This window comes from Apodemus sylvaticus, chromosome 3 (assembly GCF_947179515.1).
Source record: "Apodemus sylvaticus chromosome 3, mApoSyl1.1, whole genome shotgun sequence".
Lineage (NCBI taxonomy): Eukaryota > Metazoa > Chordata > Mammalia > Rodentia > Muridae > Apodemus > Apodemus sylvaticus.
In genome coordinates, this window is record NC_067474.1 from 9737501 (window position 1) to 9764633 (window position 27133).

General features: G+C 37.4%; 1 protein-coding gene across 2 annotated transcripts in view; it reads right to left on the bottom strand.

Annotated features, from left to right (window-relative positions):
• C3H8orf34 (chromosome 3 C8orf34 homolog) overlaps nucleotides 1–27133 on the bottom strand; it is a 479559-nt gene that overhangs the window by 367000 nt on the left and 85426 nt on the right. For both annotated transcript variants that reach the window (XM_052175408.1, XM_052175406.1), the window contains exon 2: nucleotides 1906–2053. In XM_052175408.1, the coding sequence (XP_052031368.1) occupies nucleotides 1906–2053 (148 nt within the window). The remainder of the gene's footprint in view (nucleotides 1–1905; nucleotides 2054–27133) is intronic.

Below are 27133 nucleotides of genomic sequence, written 5' to 3' on the forward strand. Positions count from 1 at the left end.
GAAAAGCCAACATAAAAAAATCTCTGCTTTGTATGGCATAACTCATGTACTAATGTTTTGTTTTCTGAAATAACTTTTATATAGACATCATCACCTGCAATATTCACCTTCTTCGGAGGATATTCACTTTCTGCCCTCCTTAGTGCAGACTTGCAATATTATTAAGAAACTGTTACTATGATAATGCAAAAAATACTTTCCTGAAATCCCACAACATATGAGAGGAGAAGGTAATATGCTAGCATTCTAGGAAATCACTTAAACACTAGTCAATCCAATACCCATGGGAATTAGGCAAAGCGTTGGTTACCCATGGGTGGTGGCTTGAATATGCTTGGCCAAGGTCATGGCAATATTAGGAGGTATGGACTTTTGGAGTAAATGTGCCTTGTTGGAAGAAGTGTATCACTGTAGACATGGGATTTGAGACCATCCTTCTAGCTTCCTAGAAGAGAGTCTTCTCTTGTTTGCCTTTGGAACAAGATGTCAAACTCTCGGATCCTCCAGCACCATTCCTGCCAGGACACTGCCATGTTTTCTGTCATGATGATAATGGACTAAACCTTAAAACTTGTAAGCCAACCTCAATTAAATATACTTTATAAGTCTTGCCTTGGTCATGGTGTCTCTTTATAGCAACAGAAACCCTACCTAAGATACTAAAGAACATTTATTTATGGTTTCTATTGCAATACCAACATAAAATTGTCAACTAAAAATTGGGATGGAAAGATTCCATTTCATCTTAATCTTCCAGAAGCACTCAATTATTGAGGGCAGGAGTTGAGAACAAGAACACAGAAGTAGGAACTATAACAGAAATTATGATGAAATTCTGTTTACTGACCTGCTACTCGTGTTGCTCAGCCTGTTTGCTTATAGAATCCAGAGCCATCAATTCTGGGGAAGTACTGCCTACAGTGAGCTGAACCATTCCCCATCAATCATCAATCATGAAAATATATCACAGGTGTGACCACAAGCCAATTTTGTGTGGGCGTTTCCTCAATTGAGATTCCCTCTTCTAATATGCTTCTATGTTGCATCAAGTTGGAATAAACAGACTTGTCCATGCCATGGAGAGACAGGCATTTCAAAGCAAACCCCAAACCTGAAGAACTATGCACAGAAAGATTGAAGCAACATTTACCTTGATGTTTTCCTCATTTAATATGGAAAATAGACTATGTAGATTTGGAAGGATGCCCCCAACCTCTCAATGTTCAGAGTTGCCCAGTGTTCAGCAATTTCTAAAGTTAATTACTATACAGGATAAATAATATTAGGATTTTAAAAAATACAGAATAGTTTTGAGAAAAGTAACTTTGTAGTCTCTTTTGGCATGCTGTCTCGTTACTTCTTTTCTGTGATAGTAAGCTGTATGTTTTTAAGCCAAGTTGTTTATACAATGAAACACAAATTTAGAACAATTAATTTGAATTTATACAGAATGAAATAATTTTGTGAAAATAAGAATCATTTCTATTAAATAAAACACTCTGATTTTCATTCATAGAAGCATGATACATTTTAATGTATTCAAGACTATTTTATTGAAAATTGAACATGATTTTATCATATAATATTGGGAAATTCTATGTTTTCATATTAAATTAAAAATACTTGCAAAAATTTTCTATTTGATCACTGGTTCTCAACCTTCCTAATGCTAAGACCCTTTAGCACAGTTTTGCATGTTGGGGTGACCGTTATCCATAAAATTATTTTTCTTGCTTCTGCATAGTTGTATTTTTAGTACTTTAATGAATTTTAATGTAGATATCTGTGTTTACCAATAGTCTTAAATATGCTAAGAGGTAGCAACCCATAGGTCTAGAAGCACTGTATTAGATGTGTCCCAAATTAGCATATATATTCAAAGGTTTGGTTTTCTCCCCCAATTACCTGATGATTCACTTTCTGCCCAGAGAGCTGCTGAACCTGACAAAGTTCTTTGCAGTTGTCCTCGGCTTCCTTGTTTAGATTGAAGATGGTCAATGAGAAATGGGATTGGCTGGTCAGGTGTCTCAGTTATTAACTTGGTCATTAATTCCTAAAGATAGAACAAGACAAGCATTTAAATCTAGTAAGAAGAAACAGTACCTGAGCATTCATCATTGTTTGACACTACAATGTCCACACAGAGCAACTAATTAAAACTTTTCCAGAATCCTTCTAATCAGATACATTTGTAACTGTTTTCATTCTGATGACAAAGTAGTACAAATAAACAAACCATTTGTGTTCCACAAGCAAAACACAGCAAAACCTAGCCAAAATCATTCTAGAAATGTTATCTAAATTCATTTTCTTAAACTATGATCTAAAAATTTAAGTCTTCAATTACTCTTTTCAAGAAATCCCATTAGAAACTAAGCTTTAGATTAAAGAAACAATATACCTTTTATAATATGTTAATATATAACCTCCCTCGAAATTCCAAAAGAGGGGCTGGAGAGGTGGCTCAGCGGTTAAGAGCACTGACTGCTCTTCCAAAGGTCCTGAGTTCAAATCTCAGCAACCACATGGTAGCTCACAACCATCCATAATGAGATCTGACGCCCTCTTCTGGAGTGTCTGAAGACAGCTACAGTGTACTAACATATGATAAATAAATAGATCTTTTAAAAAAGTTTTTTAAAAAAAAAGAAATTCCCAAAGAATATGCTGTGATCAAAGAAATAATTTAGCAGTCACAATGTCATACAAGCTTTACATAATCTATGAACAGTATAGAATTGTTACAAAAATCTCCCTTTTCTTTTTCCCTCTTTCTCTCCCTCCATCCCTCTCTTTATCTCTCTCTCTATCTCCCTCTCCCTTTTTCTTTCTGTCCTTCCCCAATGACTAGATCTCTACCAACAAAACAGACTCTTTACTTTTTAGTTGCTCTAATGATACCTTAAATTATGCTCAAATCAGCCCAACGATGATGTCTACATATTATTTTCATTCAGAGAAAAAGAACAAAGGAAAATCACTAGTTGTGGTTGGTTATGATATCTGACATGAACAACCACCTCACCACACGGATGGAGGTGCGGTTTCATGCCTCCTAATTCAGTTATTGAGCTGGCATTCCCTTCTTAACATCCTTACCAGTCACATCTCATCTTGCCTGTTTTATTGTTGTCATCTGTCAATTGTCATTTTAACTTCTATTATGTAAGTGGCAATTGTTCTGCTGAGTAGGTCAGAAAAGTTAAATATTAGGATTACTTAGAAAACAAAGGGTACCAGAAACTACCATTCTATTTTTGGTTTTGCTTTTTTCTTCTTTGTTTCCTGTTTGTTGCTGATGGTGCTGGCTTGTGTCTTTGTTGCTGATGATGCTGGCCTGTGTCTTCTACTGTAGCGTTCTTCCTCGGGTGTTTAGCATGCTTGTAATCAGTCTGACTCCAGTGATATATTGTGAGAGGCTTACCTTAATCATCTTCGTAAGTCTATATTATTTTGATTCTAAATTCCTGTCGGAGTCCCCAACACAAGGCAAATAAAAGTAGTAGTTAAATGAAGGAAAGGATTTTCATCTTAGTCACCTTTGGAAGACAGAAACTTCCAAAGAATTGAGAAAGAATTGTGATGGGCCAAAGGGTGACCATAGTGTCAATGTAGAGAATACAGATTTTACAGATGAAAAGATCTCATATTACTGTTAGGGGTACAATTAGAATAATTCAGAGCATCTGAAAGCTAATGCTGGAAATCCAAAGACTAAGACAGAATGTACTTGATGAATGTACTGTGATACACAGTATTTGTTAAAGAAATATTTTCTACATGCTGAAAGTTTGGAAAAAGAAGTGGGGATTACCATCTGTGGTGCATTGAATATGCTTGGCACAGAGTGGCACTATTAGGTTAGATGTGCCACTGTGGCAATGGACTATGAGACCCTACCCCTAACCATGTTGGAACCAGTCTTCTGCTATGTTGAATCAGTCTTCAGTTGAAGATGTAGAACTCTCAGCTACTCCTGGACAATGCTTTTCTAGACACTGTACATGCTCTCACCATGATGATAATGGACTGAACCTCTGAGCCTGTAGGCCAGCCCCCAATTAAATGTTGTCCTTATAAGAGTTATTTCGTCATGATCTTGGTCATGTTGTCTGTTCATAGCAGTAAAACCATACAACAGAAGTTGATACCAGAAGTGGGGTAGACCTATGATGTGCCTGAGAATGCTTTCATTTAGAAGAATGTGAATTTAGGGGCTTTGGATTTGGAAAGCAGTAGAATGCTTTGCATGGGGCTTGATAGGCCATCCTAGTAAAAATATGGAAGTATTTCTTGCTGAGGGTGACTTGAACTGTGCAGACCTCACTCAAGAGGTTTTAGTGGAGAATAATTTCAGTATGTGGACTAAATATAGTTTTTGTGGTATTTTGATGACAAATGTTGATGCTTTTTTCCCTTGTTTGAAGAGTCTACCTGTGGCTAAGCTATAAAGATTTATATATTAATTGCTTTGACAAAGGAAGTCTCAAGAAAGCCGAGCAGAGACTTTGCTCTCTGGTTTAGTCTCATGAACAATGTTCTGATCAAGCATAGCAAGCTTTAAAAAAATACAAAATATATAGTTCAAGTAATAAAGAGGCACAGGGAGTGTAATGGAGCTTAATCCTGTGTTCAAGAAGATAAAGAGATTAAGGGAATGGTGATCTCCTGGCAAGATACCATCCAACTAACTTATTGTTTATGTTTGCAGTTGAACAATAAATAGTTTGGACTTTTAACCTGAAATGAACTACATCGCAGGAATGAAGGGCACAGTCGTGATCCAGATGTTGAAGCTGAAAGACACAGGCTTTTGATCCAGACCTTGAGGAATAGTAGCAATGGAAACTGTAGGCCCAGGCATGGTGGTACACACCTTTCATTCCAGGAGACAAAGCAAAGCAGATATCTGAGTTTAAGTCTGGGATAGAGCAAGTTCTAGGTGAAGAAAAGCTTAAGCCCATGCATGGTGGTAAATGACTTTAATCCCAAAACACAAGAGACAGGAATGCAGATGTCTGAGTTCAAAGTCAATCTATGGAGCAAATTCCAAGACAGCCGAGCTTAGCCAATGAGGAAGTTGGAAAAGAGAAGGAAGGTAATAGAATAAGTGGGGGGACATATTCTAACCCCAGTAAGAAACAGAATTTGGCAGCTTCAAAAATGTGGCTCTGTCTTTAGAGTCAAGAATAGAAAAGACTACTCAGACAATTGATGCTGGTTAGCAAAGGCTAAGAAATTAATGGTTATTAAAAAGAAACCAGTATCCCTGAGGTGCAATCTGAGAAGTGTTTTTTGAGATCACAAAGAACCTGTGTTACAGAGATAGCCAAGGTTGTACCTTGTGCTGCAGCTGGACTTGGTAATATATAAGAATCAACCAGGTAATACTTGGTTTTGAAGGTACAAAGTGGTCATGATGAGCAGTCAGGGCTTAGTGTTGTGAGAGGCCCATGAAGGCTGTTAGTGAAGGTGTAGCTTCATTTGCCGTTGATGGCCTAAGACTGTAGAGATCATGCAAAGATGTTGAGATTTTTCACCATGAAAGGAACCTGAGAGGCTATTGGTGAAGCCTAGTTGTAACAGAAGACCCCTGTGTATCAGAGATGCCTTAGATGATAACCAAGAACAGCTGCAGTAGTAGAGTGGAGCCAACCAGAGTCTAGAGTGCTTGCTACAGAGGACAGAGCTGGAGAAGTCAGTCACTCAAGCCCTTTGGAGGAACACAGAAGGTCATGTGTAAATCCCAGACACTGGAACAAGAAGTTGTGAAGTTGAAGTTGCCTTGGAGGCCCCAAGATGTTAGAGATGTCAGAGCCATTGTATTCCTGCCAAGGAAAGCTACTAACAGGGAGTAGAACCAGACTAAGAGAAAGAAGTTTGTTCCAATCAACACGGATGAGAGGAGTTGAAGAGCTAAAGAGTACTTTGACGTCAGACATGGGGATACAGAGTTTGGAGTTTGCCCAGCTGATTTTTAGTCTTTCTTTGGGGATTACAGGTTAAGTGAGATGAGAAATCTTAGAAGAGAGTTTGAGCTTTAGTCTTCTAACATTATAGAGACTGCTATAGACTATGAGGTGTTTGGAAATTGAACTATATATATTTCACATTATGCTGTGTTTAGGTATGACCTCCATAGACTCATGTGTTTGAAAAAGCCTATGGCATCCAGGGAGTAGTATATGGTGGTTTGAATATGCTTGGCCAAGGGAGGAGCACTATGGGGAAGTCTACACTTGTTAAATTAGGTGTGGCCTGGTTGGAGGAAGTATGTCACTGTCACTGTGGGCAATGAGACCCTCCTCGTAACCATGTGCAAGCCACTCTTCTCCTAGCAGCCTTCAGATAGGAGCCTTTCGAACTCTAAGCTCCTCCTGTACTATGTTTGCCTGGACACTGCTATGATCCTGCCTTGATGATAATGGACTAAATCTCAGAACCAGTAGGACAGCCCCAATTAAATATTGTCCTTATAAAAGTTGCCTTGGTCATGGTGCTGTTCACCTCAATAAAACCCAAATTCAGACACCATGATTGAAAAGGATTAATTATTACCATAACTAAAGAGGGGATATTCCTCTATTAGCACTCATAACAGAGTGTTGTACTCAATTAAATTCCAATTACACATCAATATAAAACAATACAACTCACAACATTTCAAATTTGGTCCATAGGGAAGAGATGTGCAGTATTCTGTTTGAACCTCTTGTTCATTACAAAGACCTCGAGACAATGGAGAAAAAGCAGAATGAAAGGACCAACAAGGTTTATCTTGTCACAGAAACCCTGGGCACTAAGAAACAGCAAAATTGGGTCAGACAAAATAGCCCAGGCCCACAGTAACTTTTTGTGGTGACCCGTGTGATTGCATATAATTTTGGTTCTAAAATTCTATCTTTCAAATCAAATGGAAAATTTCTATATTTTTATTCTTTGAAAAGAAACTGAAGCATTCCCTTATTTTCTACAGAAGATCAGTCCAGCAGCCTCTATTTCAAAAGTATTGTGAGTATAATAATTTCAGGTATACATTTTTAACCCACTAATAAATATATAAGATTAAAAGGACAGAGAAATTCAACCATAAGCAATTAAAACAGTTCATTTGTTTTTGGTACAGTCTGTTTCTTGGTCAAAACTATCTTCAGATGATTTCAAACACAATAAGTCTTATTTGGCTTCCCGGTATATGTGTTCAGACATTTTTATTTAAATAACCCTGAGGGCTTTGAACTTGCAGACATCTCTTTTCTATCCAAGAACATTTAGATCATTTTCAAAGGAGCTCTTGTCAATAGATGGCCAGTCCCTTTCAACCAAGAGGTTGGAGATATGTAGAAATATAACCAAGGAGCTGATGGACTTGGGAAGTAAGACTAGAGTTGTGCACGTAGAAGTTCAAAGTGGGAATTGATCGGTGTATAGTCCACAGGGTTCATTCAGCACAGGGAGAATTATTTGAGAACATTAAGCCAGTCTCTACTATCAGGCAGAATACATTCAGGAAATGATCTACAATCATTGCCATTAATGTAAGGGTCCTGGTATCAAAGTCCTTTTGAGATTTTGGTTGGGTGTGTTCATAAATAAAAAGCAAAATGAAAGTAGTAATATCATCCTACCCACAAATGAAATATTTTTAGTTATTTTAGACTAAGGACCTATGGGATTGATAAAGTACAAATACTGCTTTACCTGGCACCCTGTTTGCACTCACAGTCTAAAACAGAAATTATCAAGCTTGCTCATAATTGAATTCATAATTACTAAAAACAATAACATTCCCAATGCAAACAGCTTACAACAGGAAGTCTACAACACAGTCATGACTCAGCACCCAGGCTTTGAAATCACTCTGAAATACTCATCAGAAATATCAAAATAGTTCTATTCACTTGCTGTGTAGGTTTTGGTCAGGTGCATTATCACTTTAACATACAATTCCCCATCAACTAAATGCGAATGATAGCAGTAATGTGAATGATGATCATTTGCAAAGTGCTTAAGCTATGTAGAGACTGCTGAAGTGGGGACTGTTTCTCAGAACTTACTCCTTCCTTCATTGATCTGGAGTAGAGCTCCCCAATGAGGAATTTGTAGAGGCCTTGGAAAGCAGAGAGAAGCAGAAGAAACTGTTGAGGCAGAAGAGTCTATTGAGGACAGAAATGAGGGCAAGCAAGAGGCTTGCAACAGCCTCCCAGAGCCTCTGGAAAACTCCACTGCAGGCTGTGATAGAAAGCATGCAAAAACACCCAAGAACTGCAGCAGCTCCAGGCACACAATTAATAGCCAGCTGCTTCTTGTGCTGTAGCCTGAAATCCCAAGGGTCAATAACTCTGTTCCTGATGGCAGCCTCTCTTGATCTGCAACAGCAGTTTTCTGGCCTTGGAGCTCAATGTATTATCTTTTATCATGTGAATTCATTATTACTAATTCTACTATTGCCAAGACATATAAAATAGTTTCTGTTTTTCTGACTTAATGTTTAGTGATGCCCCTCAAAAAATACATTTTAATATTTACTGGAATTTATAAATAAGTTCTATATGTGAACAATATTTTATTATTTATTACTTATTTATTATAGTCACTACCCTTTTATTAACATAGATTTGCAATATTATAAATATATGAAATATTTCCATTGACTTTATTTTGATATTAATATTCTCTTTATCTTAAATTATATTATTTAAATATAATTACATTATTTCCCTCCTTCTCTATCCTCCCTTCAGTGCTTTTCATGTCTTCTCCCTGGCTCTGTCTCAAATTCATAATTCATGGCCTGTCTTTATTTAATAGTTATTAGTTAAAATCTACTTAGAGTTACATGTGTATATACAATTTCAGGACTGACTGTTTAGTATTGCATAACCAATTAGGAGGGGTTTTCCAAGGGAAACCTCTCCCTCTCCTAACAGACAGTAGCTGCCTGGGATTCTTTGTGCAGGGCTGCTTCCCCATAAGGTTTCCTTGTCCATTTCCCAAGTTAGCAGGCCTATTGTGTTGCTCTTATTCACGTCTTTTTTTTTTTCTCAGCCATATTGTTGAGGTATCAGGGGTAAAACTTCTCTTTCAGTTAAAGGGTGCATAGAATCACAGTAGATTCCCCAGTTACTTACAATCTATTTAGCACCTCTTCCTCATGTTCCTGGTTATGTAGGTGAAGAGTATGGTATAAAATGTATTCATTGAGAATTTGAACCTCGTAACTAGTTCTCTACATTCTGATTGATGGTCCTTTTCTGTAATATTTTCCCTCTGTTACAAGGGAAAGTTACTTTGGTGAGGGATGAAAGGCATACTCCTCTGTAGCTTTAAAGATAAGAATTTAGAATGCAACTAGAATTTACACTGGTTTAATAAATTAGTGGTATGAGGTTTTCTTCCAATATCAATGAGTCCAGGTACTTGGCTAGGTGTCCAGCACTAGGCATGATTATCCTCCTGAAAAATGGACTTGGGTGTAAATTAGGCAGCTGTTAGTTACAGAGGAGCACCACTGGTCTAGTCTTAGGACTATCTTGCCTGGCTGCTTTGTGAATCACAGGTGTCACGACTAGGTAGGACTATTGGCTGCTTCTCTCCCTTTCAGTATTGTGAAAGCTTGTACTTAGAGATTAATCAAAGAGGTAGTATCAATTATGTGTATTTTTTCAATGTTTGTAATAATTTAATATTAGTAGACTACAGTGCATTATCGTATGTAGAATTTTATTTCCATTCCCACAAAACTGTTATTCAGATCTGATGACTGAATTAATTCAAAGTCTGCATATGCTTCAGTATTCTATTTTTAATTACGTTCCTTAAGGCTCTGTACTTGAGATCATTATCCTCTATACTTCCCAACCTAATACCCAACTATGCTTCATTAATGGTCAAAAATGGACATTGAATTGTTAACTTGGAATGTAAATCTCTGATTCTTGATTGTTTGTAAAACCACTGATGGTGGTATTCCCAATGGCTTGAACTCTACTTGATTATACTTGCCCAATAGTCCATGGCTACCTTCCCCACCTTTTCCATATGGGTTCATGCTTGTCTTTTCCACCTACATAGCCTATGCAAGCATTTTACGGAGTCCATTGCCCTGACTTGCCTATTTCTCCTTTCTCATAGCCATATTTTTTTTATTCCATCAGCCCTATATTCCATGCTTGCCTATTCTACCCCATAATCCATCCTCACCTGCCCTTTAGACCATGCTTACCTACTTACTTGCCACATAAATCAGGCTTGCTTTTCTTTCTACCTTTGAAAGGGTTCAGAAACTTTGAAAAGGTCATAGAACACTGGCCCCTCCCAGAAGGGCAAGTGTTCCCCCTCCCAGAAGGGAAAGGCTAAATTACATTCTCAGACCACAGGGTGGTCCTTGTGGCTAGGAAAGGCCCAGAGTCCATTGGCCACCTACCTCATCCCTAAGAACCAATTAGTTTAAAGGTAACTGCCAGTTGCATTGTGCCTAATGGCAGTTGTCCCAAGAGCTGTGTACCAGCCTGGAGTACACATCATTCTGTCTTTATGTGCAAGGTGGCCCTCCTGCATGCTGGATAATAAATAAAAATCCTCTTGCTTTTTACATGGATTCCCAACTCCACAAGGTCCATTTAGGCAGTCTCTTCAGTAAGTGAAGACTCCCTTTCACCTCTGCTACAGCCCATTCTTGATTCTTTTTCTTTCTTTCTTTCTTTCTTTCTTTCTTTCTTTCTTTCTTTCTTTCTTTCTTTTCTTTTCTTTTCTTTCTTTCTTTCTTCTTTCTTTCTCTCTGCCTGTCTTTCTTTCTTTCTTTCTTTCTTTCTTTCTTTCTTTCTTTCTTTCTTTCTTTCTTTCTTTCTTTCTTTCTTTCTTTTAACTGGAAAACATGATGCATAGTGGGTAGAACTGTTTTCTTATCTGATTGTACATTCAAGCAGATCTAAAATATCTGGGATCGGCAGAAAGGGATTCAAATGCACCACAAAAATCTCCATGCATGCTGAGAAAGAGCCATTTTGAATGTTTTCTTTCAGCCTGTTGTAGAGACCCTTCCAGGCCACTGGAGAACTCAGGTATTTTTCTTTGTTTCTTTTTTGTTTTTTCTACTTCTGAACTACCCTAAGCACACTTTTCTCTTTACCAGTAAAGAACCAGATTAAATTGGAATATTGTGATCAATAGTAATGAAAGTAGTATAAATAATAATAGCTCTCTTCCTGTAGAGTAGGATGCTCAAAGGAAAGAATGTGGCCTTGACCCCTCTATCCTGAAAGAAACAGGAAGCCACAAATGTAGTGAATCCTTCATTTAAGAAAAAGCCTAACAACTTAGGCACTGGGCAGGACATCCAGCCCCAAAGAAACCACACAGTTTCACCCAGTGACTCCTCTATATCAGGCTGACAAGCCAAGGGCCAACCTTTATAATGACAGGTATGATGAGATCGACAGCTACTTGGGAAGCATCATACTGGATCCTAAATCTATGGCTTGTATTGCCAAGCCAGAAAAGACAAAGGTCAAAGAACTTGCTATTAGATTGAGTTAAATCTAATGCTGTTTTTGTCTGTATGTTATATATTATATTTTTTAAAAAATTAATAAATTACCAATCACTTATTAAGCCTGAGAAATACAGGTAGCAAAATTTTTGTATAAATTAATTTACTCATTATGGATTAAAGAACGGAACAAAAATTTTTTTACAAATCAGCCAAGAGCTGCACACATTTCCATGGTTTTGTTAATTCAATACAAATGTTTTCAGATTAACAACCAGACATGCCTGGGCAGCCCCAGACCCATAAAGGCCAGGCAATAAAATCATCACAAGTCTAACACATCCTCTCAGTATAAAGTTTTGAAGACTTATGTTCTATGAGATTGTCTTCCTATAAGAATTGGAAGCTTTGAAGTGAATATCTAGACAAGCACTGAGGCCTCCAATGATAAAACTGTCATCTAAGTATCCAAAAATTTAGCATTAGTAAATTACATCATTTGGTATAGCAATCTGTCAAAGCAACTTATTTAGTTTTAGGCATGATTTTCCACATTGTCACTTAAAAATAACTCCATGCAAGTATGAAACATTGATTCCTCATAAAAATATTGAGTTGGTTCAGAACTCTAATAAACTACTTACACAGGTCCATGATGGAAGCAGCAGATTTATGTAAATGTTCTAATAAAATGAAATGCTCTCCATTGAATAAAAATTATTTTAACTCTTATTATTTATTTAAAAACAAAGAGTACTCTTCCTAGCATGATAATGGTGAAATGTCCTACAGCACACACAGCACCTCCTTCTGGGACTGATGATCTAAGGCACAGATATATATGTTTCTATTTCTATTGCAAGTGCAGTTCAAATGTGTGATGTTTTCAAGGGACAAATATGGATGGACAGACACACTCTCTTGTGGGTTTCACTGCATACATTCTACATGAGAACCCAGAAAGCTAGTGTGGATTAACAGGGGAACTATGGTGCTGTTGTAAGACCCAGAAAAATTAGGGCGCCCCAGGGCACCATGCCTCAGAAGGCGACACCCATATCACTTGCAAGAAACAGTCTCGATGCAATAAGCAAGAGGATTTTTATTCCAGAGCTCTGGAGTCCGCAGTCATACACCATGCAGTGGGTAGAGGACTGTGGGACCCCGAGTGCAGAATTGAGACAGCTTTTATAAGCTTACAACAAAGCCTGTGAATCACAAACCAATCATTCCTTAGCATCGAGAGCTTACTTAGTGTGAGCCAATCAATTTGTACCACTCCATAGGCTTTAGGCCAATCAGTTTAAATTATCAGAGCCCCCACTCTGTGGACCAATTAGTTTCCTATTTTCTTGGAGGTCTATAGCTGCATGAACTCATGGGTGGGGGTAATGGCATAAGCAGTTTACAGAAGCAAGATAAGCAGATAATTAGCTCATTTCCAGTTACCTTATGGGGTCAGGATCACCTACTGAAGGCCTTTTTGCCTAGCTCTTAACAAAGCGTGGGCTCTGGAATGCTACCTTTCACCTAGTTTCTAACAAAGTGGGTTCAAGGAATATGAAGTGTTTGGGGCTTCTTAGAAGGCTGGAGTTAGAGCTTCTTTGGAGCAAGATAGCATTTTAAACTTCTGACTTCTTGGGGTCATTAGAGAGTTAAGCTGTATTTTCTATCCTTTCACTCTCTCACCTGGATTTATGCCCTGGCTTGCTACCTGCTGTACAATTTCACAAAGTTGCTTGTTTTTGTTTTAGTTTTCTCATCCTTAAAAGGGGTAGAGTGCTATCTACTTCATTTATAGCATGTTACATGAATATATTTGGGGCTGTGTTTCTGAAAAATCTGTCTCCCTGTGCCAATGACCAGCCTCAGCTTGGAGAGGTGTTCCTGAGGGTGTCTGGGAAACAAATAACCTGAAGTCAAATCATGGGTTATAAGCTGACAGTCTATGTTCTGATCAAGACAGTGAGCTTTCCAGATAGTTCTCCCTATGTTCTTATTAAGACACCTTTCCCTGCTATTCTAAAATCTCTCTTTATATAGATCATCTCTTGCAGATCTAAAGTCCTGTCTTTTATTTACATATCAATTCAGTTATTACCCCAGATTCCCTTTTGATTATCCCCTGAATTAGCATCCCTGGAACTATCCCCAACCATCCCTGCCCAGCCCATTCTTCAAAAAAGACAGCAAGCACATTTTTTTAACATTAGAAAAGTATTCAGAGATCTGCCTGCCTTTGTTAAGCACAGAAAATAAGCTAGTTGCTGGAATCTAGCTCTGAAATTACCATTCCTATCACACCTGGGCCTGGACCTAAACTCCCTCTGTCTGCAATTGACTTTGAACTCAAGAATCTACCTGCCTCTGTAAGCAAAAACAAAGAAATGCTTATGTGAGTGGAATCTTGCTCTGTGATCACAGCCACTTCCTAAATCCCTTTATCTTCTTCCTTAGTAGCTTTCTAACTGGTTCATAGTGCAGCTGCCTCTGTTGCTTTTAGATCTGTGAAGCTCTTTATACTATTCATGTTGCAAATTGCAACCTTATATTTTGCACAATTGAGAAATTACATATTTTTGGACTCAGATTTTCAGAAGTTTCTCCCACAGCCTTAAGAGCTGTTTTGAAGGTCTCTGCATCTAAAATTTTGCTGAAACATAGACACACAAGTTAAAGTTGAAAAAATTACACACACACACACAAACACACACATAAACAAGTTTTATGCCCAGAGTAACCATTGTCACTTAGGGAAGCCTATATCCTGGTAGCTCTATTCCATAGATGGGAATCATAGCATACCATCTCTGCCATAACCAAACAGGACTTGGTAACAACAAGGTAAAGGATATATAATGCAAACTGGTTGCCAGTTTGATCTCTGTAGTTTTTTTTCCAAGATAAGTGAACAGTTTTTTCAGCTCTATTTATCAGTCACTTCTCAGAGGACTGAGCTGCAGGCAACCTTTGGAGTTGCTCACCTGGAGACAACACTGTTAACACCTACCTCTTTCTGAAAGGATAGAAAATACAGCCTCTCTAATTACCCCAAGAAGTCAGAAGTTTAAAATGCTATCTCACTCCAAAGAAGCTCTAACTCCAGCCTTCTAAGGAGCCCCAAACACTTCATATCCCAGACCCTGCTCTGTATTAGAAACTAGGTAAAAGGTCACATTCCAGAGCCTGCCCTCTGTTAAGAGCTAGGCAAAAAGGCCTTGAATAGGTGATCCTGGCCCCATAAGGTAACTGGAAATGAGCTAATTATCTACTTATCTTGCTTCTGTAAACTGCTCATGCAATTACCCCCACCCAGGAGTTCACACAGCTATAGACCTCCAAGAAAATAGGAAACTAATTGGTCCACAGAGAACAGGCTCTGATAATTTAAACTGATTTTCCTAAAAACTATGGAGTGGTACAAATCGATTGGCTCACACTACACAGGGTCTCGGTGCTAAGGAATGATTGGTTTGTGATTCGCAGGCTTTGTTATAAACTTATAAAATCTGTCCCAATTCTGCACTTGGGGTCCCACAGTCCTCTACCCCTGTGGGGTGTACGCCTATGGACCCCAGAGCTCTGGAATAAAAGTCCTCCTGCTATTGCATGAAGACTGTTTCTTGCAAGTGAAATGGGTGTCGCCTTCTGAGGCATGGGGTGCTGGGGCGCCCTCAGTTTTGGGGGGGTCTTACATTTCCCCAGATTCTAAAACAAACTACTACCAGATTTTCAGGACAGGCACTCTATGTTTTTGATTATACACTTAACTCCCAATCAGAAAACTTTCTAAAGTGTTTCCCAACACCAACTATAAGAGCCAAAAGATTAAAAATCTCAGTCCCACAAGCCTATTCTCACTTATTATGGAAATGCTAATTCTCAAGTCACTTATGTTTCTAATTGTTCATAAATAAAGGGCACATATAAATACTCAAATGCCTTTGATAAAAATAAATAAATACCTTTATACATAAATAAATATATAAATGTGTTATATTTACCCACTGACTAATTAGACAGCAATGAAAATGAATACTCTCATTCTTTCTTCTAACAAAGATGAACTAAAAATAGAGGGAAGCTATAAACAAAAGTTATATCTATAAATGCCTATGTGATCACCACAATATACAACAATATGTGGAGTGCAGTAACACATGCCAGGGAACAAGATGCCACTCTTGGCATTTCTTTATTCTCACAGATGGCAAGGGAATCTTTTGCTCTATTGAAATGTAAGTTATCTTGGGAAGCATTGTAATGATTTTGTTTATTTCATTCTCCTTGTCTTACCTGGCTTTTATTGGTTTGCATTATTACTCTTTATATACATTAAACCACATAAAATCTTTTAACTTTTATTTTATAACATTATCACAGATTTAGATATGATCACATATTTATGATTTTGATTGTGTTTTATCTCTTGTTAGGTTTTTAAATCTTTATCCATCTAAAAATTATTTTTGGCAGTAAAAGAATTTTAGTGATAATGAATCTGTTTTATTTTGCACATAAATATATTTTTAAGCAAATAAAATTTAAAACAGAAAGTGTTTGACTGTATCCAACTATACATTGCTCCTTTTCATTTATCCTTCAGCTTTATTCACACACACACACACACACACACACACACACACACACACACATACATACACTTTTTCATTCCTTTGAACTTGCAGAGGAAGGACACAAAATGACTATGCATTTACAAGAATTTGCAAAGAAATTGAATGCATCATTGACTCAGCTATTCATAACATACTTTATAATGAAGAGGTCAGCTCAGGGCCTTTGTAAAATTCCACCAGCCCCCAGTACATGAAAGCCCCTCTTATCCTGGAAGGGAGAGGCTGATTATATTCCTCAAAAAAAAAAAAAAAACCACAGGATGGACCAACTGTTGGATACCTGTAGATATGGGAAGCCCTTACTACTCAGTACCTAAAGAACAATCAATTTAAAGGTCACAATGTTCCACCAATCATATTGTACCTAGTTGCTGGTGCTCTGTTCTGCCACTAGAAACTGTATAAAAACTTGCCAAATGAGTGGCCTGTGGTTGCTTCTCCTTTGGTTGCAGGCTGGGCTCATCACGATGGAACAATAAAATCCTTTTACCTATGCATTGACCTCTGGTTCTGAGTGATCCATGGGGGGTGGGAGTGAGGTCCCAGTAGCTAAGGCTCATCAGAGTCTTACAAAATCATCAAAAGTGGGAAGTGAAATTTCTGCAAGCTTGCATGTTTTATTCAGTTTTCACCATCCTTCATGCACTCACGTACTCGTGTGTATGTGTGTGTGTGTGTGTGTGTGTGTATGCCTGTGTGTGTGCCTGTGTGTGTGTGTGCGTGTGTATGCCTGTGTGTGTGCCTGTGTGTGTGTGTGCGTGTGTATGCCTGTGTGTGTCCCTGTGTGTGTGTGAGTGTGCGTGTATGTGTGTGTGTATGCCTGTGTGTGTGCCTGTGTGTGTCCTTGTGTGTGTGTGTGTGTGTGTGTGTGTGTGCGCGTGTGCATGTGTGTGTAAGATCTATTCAATTCACTTGTGCTGGAACTAAGAATAAATATTGCCAAAATGAAGATATGATCACATGATTATGCGATAATCAGTAGGTTTCCTCATGTTCTATCTTTGTACTTTCATCATTCTATTTCCTCCTCCATGTCAAAAACCTGGCAGCCAGCCTGAATTCTATCAGACTGGTAAACAAGAGGTCACACCAATATGCCCCATATCATCCCACCAAATAGTAATACCAATATACCTTGCACTGTGTCTCCACATAGTTACATATTGTACATATACTTCATGCTGTGTCATCACATAGTCACAGCAATACTCTTCACACTGTGTCACTACATAGTCAAAGCAGTATATTTCAAACTACCCCTTTAAATAGTCACACCAATATGCCTCAAAACTATCCCATTATAAGACATGAAAAGACTGTTTTCAAATCCATTCTCTGAAAATTGTTAAGCTAATGTCTCTCTCTCTCTCTTTCTCTCTCTCTTTCTCTCTCTCTCTCTCTCTTTCTCTCTCTCTCACACACACACACACACACACACAAACATACACACACACAAGAGTCTTAAAAATATAAGTTAGTATCTGATAAGTTTAGACTTAAAAGTCTTCATACGTTTCTTAAAAACTCAGTTCAGTATGACATTAAAATATGATCATGCATCCTGATCAACTTTGTTATTGTCAATAATTTAATGATGATTTGATACATACAAAGTCACATTGGTTTCCCCAAATGAACTTTGGTGGAATGGCGTCTCAATCTGTTATAGGAACAATTTTAGCAGAGAAAGATCATTGTGTCTATCCTGCAAAGAAATCTTTGGCATATCATCTAACAGATCTAAATCTAGAATATGTAAAGAGCTAAAAATTTAAATGGGAAAGGAAAAAATGAAGAGATGAAGAGATAAAAAATCTTTTATTTATACAAACAGACATTATCTAGACATTAATAAGAAGAAATAATGCAAAAATTGAATTAAGAAATGATGGACCTGGAGATCATTGTATGAATTAAATATCCAGACACAGAAGTTAAGTCTCATATGTTATTGTCAATTGTGAAATCTTAAAAAAGTAATAAGGCCTAAAAGCAAAAGGGGGCATAGAAAAATGGGAAAGGGAGCAGTGGGGGAATGGTCAGTGGTGAAAAGAAAGGTTTATAGTGAAACCAAGTATTCTGCAGACTTCACAGAAAAATTTTTAAGAAGAAATTTTCAAGGTGCTGTAACTTGCTCTCACCCTTCTGCCAAGTGAGGAGACAGAAGACAGGGCCTGACAAAGACTTCTAGGATGGTAAGGATTAAATTCCTGAGCTGTATATCATAGAAGAGTTGTCAGGAAGGAACTTGCTGTCCTTTGATATATAGCTATGCTTGTGTATAAAAATGCATGTATTTATTTGAATTGTAAAATTATATATTTGTAAATATATAAATATATAGGTCTATATATTGTATATAACATATATATACAATATATATGTGTATAAATATAATGTATTCTAATGTTTCTTTTCAAATGGTGGTTACTAGTTATTTAACAAATATTTACTGAGCAGCCGTCATGACCGTGGCTTGGTTTGCTGCTTGTGGTCTATGAATATAATAGGAAGACACTTCTGTCCTACAGTAATCAGGTCATGGTCTTTGGATTTCTCCATATTGCTTTGAGTCTCCAAATGAGCTAGAAAGCAGAGATGGTGGGAAAGGATTATTGTTGTTTTTAAAAAGTAAAATCTGAAAGTGTGCCCTAAGATAACATCAGAGGGATTGAACAAGTATCACAAGCAATTTTTTACCTCCAGGATGGAAGTAAAGTAAAGGGAGTGTTACTAAGTTCACACATTCATCTTTAAGCCTAGGTGTTAAATGAAAGACACACACACACACACACACACACACACACACAGAGAGAGAGAGAGAGAGAGAGAGAGAGAGAGAGAGACAGAGACAGAGACAGAGACAGAGAGAGGGAGAGAGAGAGGGGGGAAGAGAGAGAGGGAGAGAGAGAGGGAGAGAGAGAGAGAGAGAGAGAGAGAGAGAGAGAGAGAGAGAGAGAGAGAGAGAGAGAGAGAGAGAGAGAGAGAGAGGGAGAGAACAGGTAAGTTGTCCCTTTGAGAATTCTGTTGGACATCAAAAATAGGGGACAAAAAATAAATGAGTTTATCTCCTTCACAGTCCACATGGCATTTTATAGGTCAAAACTCTATAAATAAAAAAAATCTAAGACAAATCACAACAAGAATACAAGGATCGAGTTGGAGAAATGGCTCAGCAGTTAGGAGCATTATCTGGTCTTACAGAGCACATGAGTTCAATTCCTACCAACCATATGGCTCACAACAATCTGTAACTAGATCCAGTGCCCTCTTCTGGTATGTCAGTGACAGAATACTCATATACATAAAAAAAATAAACCTTTAAAAAAAAGGATACAAGGATCAAAAGGCATGCATTCAAATGCATGAAGAAAACTGTAAAATCTAGACTTGATCTTGGAAAGGTCTCACTGTTAATAGCTGATGACATTTCCAGATGTGCTACCTGCACATTTGCAAGGCATAGCAGAAGTGTCTCCCTGGATACCCCAGTACAGCTTCCTATTTGAGGTAGCTGCTAGCCTTTAGTTTTTGGATGACCTTGAACTTCATGAGCCACGTTCATTATACACCACAACAAAAAAAGAAATTCAGAATCACCACACATGACAGTCCACCCAAGAGAGTTGTGCTGGGGGAATGCCAACACTGAGACACATTAGAATAGAACATAGGGCTGGAGAGATGAGTCAGAAAGCAAACACTTCTCTTATGGAGGTCCCTAGTTAGAAACCATGTTGGGCAGTTCACAACCTTCTGGAACTCTAGCACTGAGGCAGGGCAGGAGTTGGGTGTTGTTCAATGACTCTGCTCTCCCAGGGACTGTGCGCAACACACACATACACACACACACACACACACACACACGCACACACACACGCACGCACACGCACACGCACATGTACACACACACGGACATGAATACACACATAAACGGATTGTGTTTGGCCTCTTATCTTAAGTAGGCCAGTTGAACATAGCAGAAAAAGGAGAATTATCCAATGTGGTCACTTTGAAAAGAGGGACAAAAAGATCCAACAATACTCACAGAGCTCACCTCCAAAGTTATCACGTGAGGTTTAAGTTAATACAGAGGGTGAGAGTATGCATAACTAAGGTCAAAGTGTGGTCCTGCCTATTACTGACACATAAGTGCTTCATTTCCAGTCTCTATAGCATAACTTCCTGGAAAGTTGTTAGACTGTGAAATTTATTTTAAGTCACGTTCCCTCCCTGTCTCACACCAAGTTCTCAGATTCTTTCTCCAATATTGAGAATTCTTAAAGAAATTCCAGTTTCTTAAGGTCCATCTTTTCAAGAATATGGTAGACAAATAGGCGGTTCCAAGCCCAAGTATCTCTTTAGAATATTTTCATTTTTTCCAGGATAGTTAAAACCTCCTTAGCCCTGTTTTCATTTCTTTGGCTCTCAAGAATGTTCAAGCAGGCCTCTGACCTTTCACATCCGAGTTATCCCACCAACAGACACAAAACAGTCACATTATCCACCCACCATGATACTGGGAAGCCTCTTCCAGGCCTGCTCCCCCTTAGTGACTAAGGAAAGACACTGGAACATATTCCATAGAGCATGATAATTTCACATCTCATTTACCAGCCACTGGTTTCAAACAAAATGGATGATTCATATTGAAAAATTTCACCATCATTAAGGTTAATCAGCATTGATTCAGGGACAGTTTATAGTAAATAGTCTCTGTTCAAAACTAATTAGGAATTCTGACCATTACATGAAGAGTAGGGACTGAGGCTGGTTCCTGGGTGAATGCTCTAACAGGAAAGCTGGGAACTGCTTGGGGGAGATTCCAAAGAGCTGAGAACTGCTTTTTCACTCAAATTTCCACGTTGAAACAGCATGTTTAGCAAAACAACTCAAATATAAGCTGATTGTCTCAAGTGTTTTTAAAATAGTATGAAATCATTTCATAAGTAGAAGTCTGGATTCTGATAATGAGTTTCTCTGAGACATAATATTAGCTTCTTTATACATCATGCAAAATATATACCATGATAGCTTGGTGTGCTCATCTGTAACAAAGTGTATCAATAAGCTAAACAAATTAAAACATCCAACATCTCAACCAGTTACATATTTTGTGTGTGTTGCTCTTGCCAGCAATACCCATCCACTGACCCTTGAACTGTCAGTTCAGGGATAGAAACCTTTTCGCTGAGCAACAGCCTGGGTTGTGTTGGAAAAATCCATGAACAACAACACAATTGCGTGAATACCAGTCCCATTGCTGGAATCCTTTCCTAGCTACAAGAAATCGCCAGCTGAGACTCAGGATCTTCTATTACTAGGAGTTCTAATTAGGATCTCCTTGTTAGATCCCAGGAAGTTCCCACCACACTAGTCTCCAAACAAACCCCAAAGTGTCACCCAATTCCAGCAATTTCTCTCCATACTCTGCCTCTACCCATCTTTCTCAAACCTGATACCCCATTGCTGTCCCGACCTGCTCCTAGCACACCCATAAAATCCATTCTATTTTCTCCTCCCTAAGAGGGTCACATGCCCTCCCACCCCTCCTCTTTACCTAACCTCTATGAGTTTCTGGCTTGCAGCTTTATTATCATTTACATAATGGCTAATATACACTTATAAGAAAATACATACTCTGTCTTTCTAGGTCTGGATTACCTCAATTAGTATTATCGTTTGCCAGTTCCATTTGTTTGCCTGCAAATTTCATGATGTCATTTGTTTAATAGTAATGTTCCATTGTGTAAATTTTACACATTTTCTTTATATATCCCTCATTTGAGGGACATATAAGTTGTTTCCAGTTTCTGACTGGAATATAGCATCAGTGAACATGATTGAACAAGAGTCCTTGGAGTAGGATGGAACATCTTTTGAGTATGTGAGCAAGCCCAGTATAGTTGAATCTTGATGTACATGGAGTTAAATTTTTCAGAACATATTTATTTCCATAGTGGCTGTACAAGTGTGTATTACAAGCAGCAATGGAGGAGCTGTAAGCTTCACCAGCGTGTGCTGTCACTTGTGTTATTGATTTTAGCCATTCTCACAGATGTAAGATAGAATCTAAAAGTTAAGATTTGATTTGCATTTCTCTGATGACTAAGAATGTTAAACATGCCTTTACGTGTTTCTCAGATATTTGAATTTACTGAGAATTCTCTGTTTAAATCTGTACCCAATTTTTTAATTTAAGTATTTGTTTATATAGATAAAGATAAAGATGATATAAAGAAAGATAGATATAGAGATTGAGAGATATAGATTGAGATAGAGATAAATAGATATAGATATAGTTTCTTGAGTTCATTATATATATTAGTCCTCTATCAGAGGGAGAACTGTCAAAAATCATTTCCCACTCACTGGACTACTGCTTTGTCTGGATGACAGTATTCTTTGCTTTATAGGAGCTTTTCAGTTTCATGAGGTCCCATTTATTAATAGTTGATCTTCGTACCTGCACTATTGGTGTTCTATTCAGGAAGTTGTCTACTATGCCAATGATTTCAAGGCTGTTCCTCACCTTGTCTATCAGTTTCAGTGTATATGGTTTTATATTGAGATATTTGAGTCATTTGAACTTGACCTTTGTGCAGGATGACATATATTTTTGTTTGCATTTTTTCTACACGCAGACTCAAAATTGACCAGTACTATTTACTGCGGATGCATTCCTTTTTCCAGTAAAATTTTCTTTTTCTTTTTAAATGGGACATAGTTATGTGGATATTGGGGGGATCTTCAATTTAATTTCATTACATACTCTTGTCTGTTTTCATACAAATACCATGCAGTTTTTATTACAGTAGCTCCCTAGTACAATTTAAGACCAAACATGTCAAGAAATGACCAGCAGTTTTTTGTTTTTTGTTTTGATTTGGTTTTTTTGTTCAAGACATTTTTAAAAAGGTATTTTTGTGTTTTGTTTTGTTTTACTATATAGAGTTGAGAATTGTTCTATCAGGATCTGTAAAGAAATGTGTTAGGATTTTGATGCAGATTGCAGTGATCTGTAGACTGTTTTTGGTATGATGGTCATTATTTACTGTTGCCACGATGATCCATGAACTTCTTATATCTTCGTCAAGGACATGCATTTTTTTTTTGCATTTTTTTATCATACAATTCACTCATTGGCTTGGTTAGAGTTTATCCCAAGATATTTTGCATTGTTTGAGGCTTAATGAAAGGTGTTGTGTTCCTGATTTCTCTCCCAGTCCATTTGTCATTTGTATACAGAAGGATATTGATATTTTCAAAAACATAGTCTTGTATCAAGATATTTTGCTGAAAGTGTTTATTAGGCATAGGAGTTTTATGATGCAGTCTTTAGGGTTACTTATGTATACTAGCATATCATTTGCAAATAAAGATTCTTTGACTTCATCTCTTTGAATTTGTATCCCCTTGATCTCTTCCAATTGTCTTACTGCTCTAGCTTAAATTTCAAGTACTATATGGAATAGATGTAGAAAGAGGGGACAGCCTTGACTCATGCCTGATATTAGTAGAATTGCTATGAGTTTGTCTCCATTTAACTTGATGTTTGCTATCAGCTTGCTGTATATTGTGTCTATTATGTTTAAGCATGTCTTGTGTATCCCTAATCTATCCAGAACTTTTATCATGAAAAGTATTGGATTTTGTCAAAGTCTTTTCTGATCATATGGTCTTTGTTTTTCAATTTATATGCTGGACTATATTTATTGATTTTTATATATTGAGCCATCCCTGCATCTCTGGGATGAAACCTACTGGATCATGGTTGATAATCTTTTTGATATACTCTTGGATTCTTTTGTGACTATTTTACTGAATGTTATTGCATCTCTGTTCATAAAGGAAGTTCATCTTAAATTTTCTTTATTTGTGTACTCTTTCTGAAGCTTAGGTATCACCATAACTCTGGCCCCATAAAATGAACTGAATGATGCTCCTTTTGTTTTTATTTTGTGGAATAATTTGAGGGTTATTGGTAATAATACTTCTTTTAAAGTCCGTACTAAAACCATCTTGCCCTGCACATTTTTTTTTTAATTTGTAGTATTTTCGATAGATCCCCCAGTGTAGGGGAATTGAAGAGAGGTAGGACTGGGGTGGGTGGAGGAACACCCTCATAAAAGCAGGAGTAGGGAAGATGCTATACAGTGTTTCCAGGAAGAGGAAAACTGTAAAAGGGGATAACATTTGAAATGTAAATAAAGAAAATATCCAATGAAAATATTTATTTGGAAAAAATATTGGAGTCTTTTAGTGACTGTGTCTACTTCCTTAAGAATTGTAGGTCTATCCAAATTGTTTTCTTTTTTTGACCTTGATTTAATTTTGATAAGTTGTAACTCTTGAGTTTTACAATTTGGTAGAGCACAGCTGTCTGAAGTATCTCCTTAGAATTCTGTGGATTTCCTAAATATCTTAAGTTATGCTCTCCCTCCTCCCCCAGTTTAGTTTCTGATTTTGTTAATTTGGATATTCTCTTTCCAACTTTTCACTAGATAATACAGTAGCTACAATTGTATCCTTATTAGGTCCATTTGATTGGGATACCTTTTTCATCCTTTTACCCTAAAGTGATGTTTACCCTTGATACTGAGATGTGTTTCTTGGATGCAGCACAAGGACAGAACACATATAATTTCACATCTATTCTGTTAGTCTGTATCCTTTTATTGGGGAATTGAACCATTGATATTGAGAGGTGTAAATGACCAAGATTATTGTTTCCTATTATTTTGTTGTTGTAGTTGTTAGAGGTGTCAGTGGTGGTAGTGTGTGTGCATGCATACACATGCATGCAATAACACATACATGTGCATGCTGTGCTTCTCTTCTTTTAATTTTAATAATGTAAGATTAATACTTTCTGTGTTCCCCTGAGTGTACTTAATCCCCTTACTTAGTTTTTCTTCGGCACCTTCTGTAGGTATGGACTTGTAGATAGATGTTTAAATTTAACTTTGTCATGAAATATTTTATTTTCTCCATCCATACTGACTGAAACCTTTGCTGGGAAGAGTAATATGAGATGGTATCTGTGGTCTCTTAGAGTCTGCAGCACATCTTTCCAAGTCCTACTTGCTTTTAGAGTCTCCTTTAAGAAGTTGGGTATAATTTGAATAGGCTTATCTTTATATGTTACTTGGTCTTTTCCCATTGCAACTTTCAATATTTTTTTCATTTTTTCCTGTATACTTAGTGTTTTGATTATTGTGTGGCAAAGGAAACTTAATCTCGGGAATTAAAGATACAATTGAAAAATGAGTATATGGGTCAAAGGAAATGTTAAATCTAAAAAAAAATTCTGACACAAAACATCCAGGAAATCAGCTACCAAATCTCTTTTAATGTTGCCAGAACAATACTTTCTCCAGCCATCAGGATCTGCCAGACAGTTTCTTTGTCACTGAATTATTGGAAACAATTTAGATGTTAGCCTTCTGCTCCATACATCAAAATAAGGCACAGACCTCTCAAGGGCCTTTAGTTCCCTATTGCATCCTTTTAGACTCCCACACTCTCCTTGCCTCTATGACATAGTTATTATTATTATATGCATACTTGTAATGTCATAGTTGTTCATCCTTCATTCCCTTAGGAGACCAAAAATGCTTAGTACACCATTCCCTAGGGCAGCAAATACAAATGACACACACTGGTTTTTATCAAATTTCTAATTTTATTTTTCTTGGCATGGAAAAAAAGAAATATCAAATATACTAAGTGCCATGTCACCAAAAATTTCAAATTTAATATTTTATCAGTCATTCTCAATAGTAACAGGAAGTTTTCTTTCCAAACAACCAGAACCTTGAAATGTTAGCCAGAAATGAGGGTGGGACAGAAATCTGTATTCAGAGAAGGATCTAAATAGTATATTTTGATGTCTTCTCTCTTGAAAGATATATGCCTTTGTCGAAGATCAAGTGACCATAGGTGTGGGGTTCATTTCTGGGTCTTCAATCCTATTACATTGTTCCACTTGCCTGACATTGTACCAATACCATGCAGTTTTTATCACTATTGCTCTGTAGTAATGTTTGAGGTCTGGGATACTGATTCCCCCAGACGTTCTTTTACTGTTGAGAATAGTTTTAGCTATCCTGTGTATTTTGTTATTCCAGATGAATTTGAGAATTGCTCTTTCTAGCTCTATGAAGAACTGAGTTGGGATTTTGATGGGGATTGCATTGGATCTGTAGATTGCTTTTGGAAAGATGGCCTTTTTAACTATATTAATCCTGCCAATCCATGAGCATAGAAGATTTTTCCATTTTCTGAGATCTTCTTCGATTTCCTTCTTCAGAGATCTGAAGTTCTTGTCCTATAAGTCTTTCACTTGTTTGGTCACCCCAAGACACTTTATGCTGTTTGTGGCTATTGTGAAGGGTGTCATTTCCCTAATTTCTTTCTCAGTCTGCTTATCCTTTGAGTATAGAAAGGCTACTGATTTGCATCCAGTGGAAAAAAGATAGCCTTTTCAACAAATGGTGCTGGTTCAATTGGAGGTCAGCATGCAAAAGAATGTGAATCGATCCATCCTTCTCTCCTTGTACTAAGCTCAACTCTAAGTAGATCAAGGACCTCCACATAAAACCTGACACACTGAAACTAATAGAAAAGAACTGCGGAAGACCCTTGAGGACATGGGGACAGGGGAAGAGTTCCTAAACAGAACACCAATAGCTTACACTCTAAGATCAAAAATTGACAAATGGGACTTCATAAAACTACAAAGTTTCTGTAAGGCAAAGGACACTGTCAAAAGGACAAAACATCAACCAACAGATTGGGAAAGGATCTTCACCAACTCTAAATCCAACAGAGGGCTAATATCGAATATATACAAAGATCTCAAGAAGGTAGAACCCAGAGAACCAAAAAACCCTATTAAAAAGTGGGGTACAGAGTTAAACAAAGAATTTTCACATGAAGAACTTCAGAGGACTGAGAAGCACCTTAAGAAATGGTCAACATCATTAATCATTAGGGAAATGCA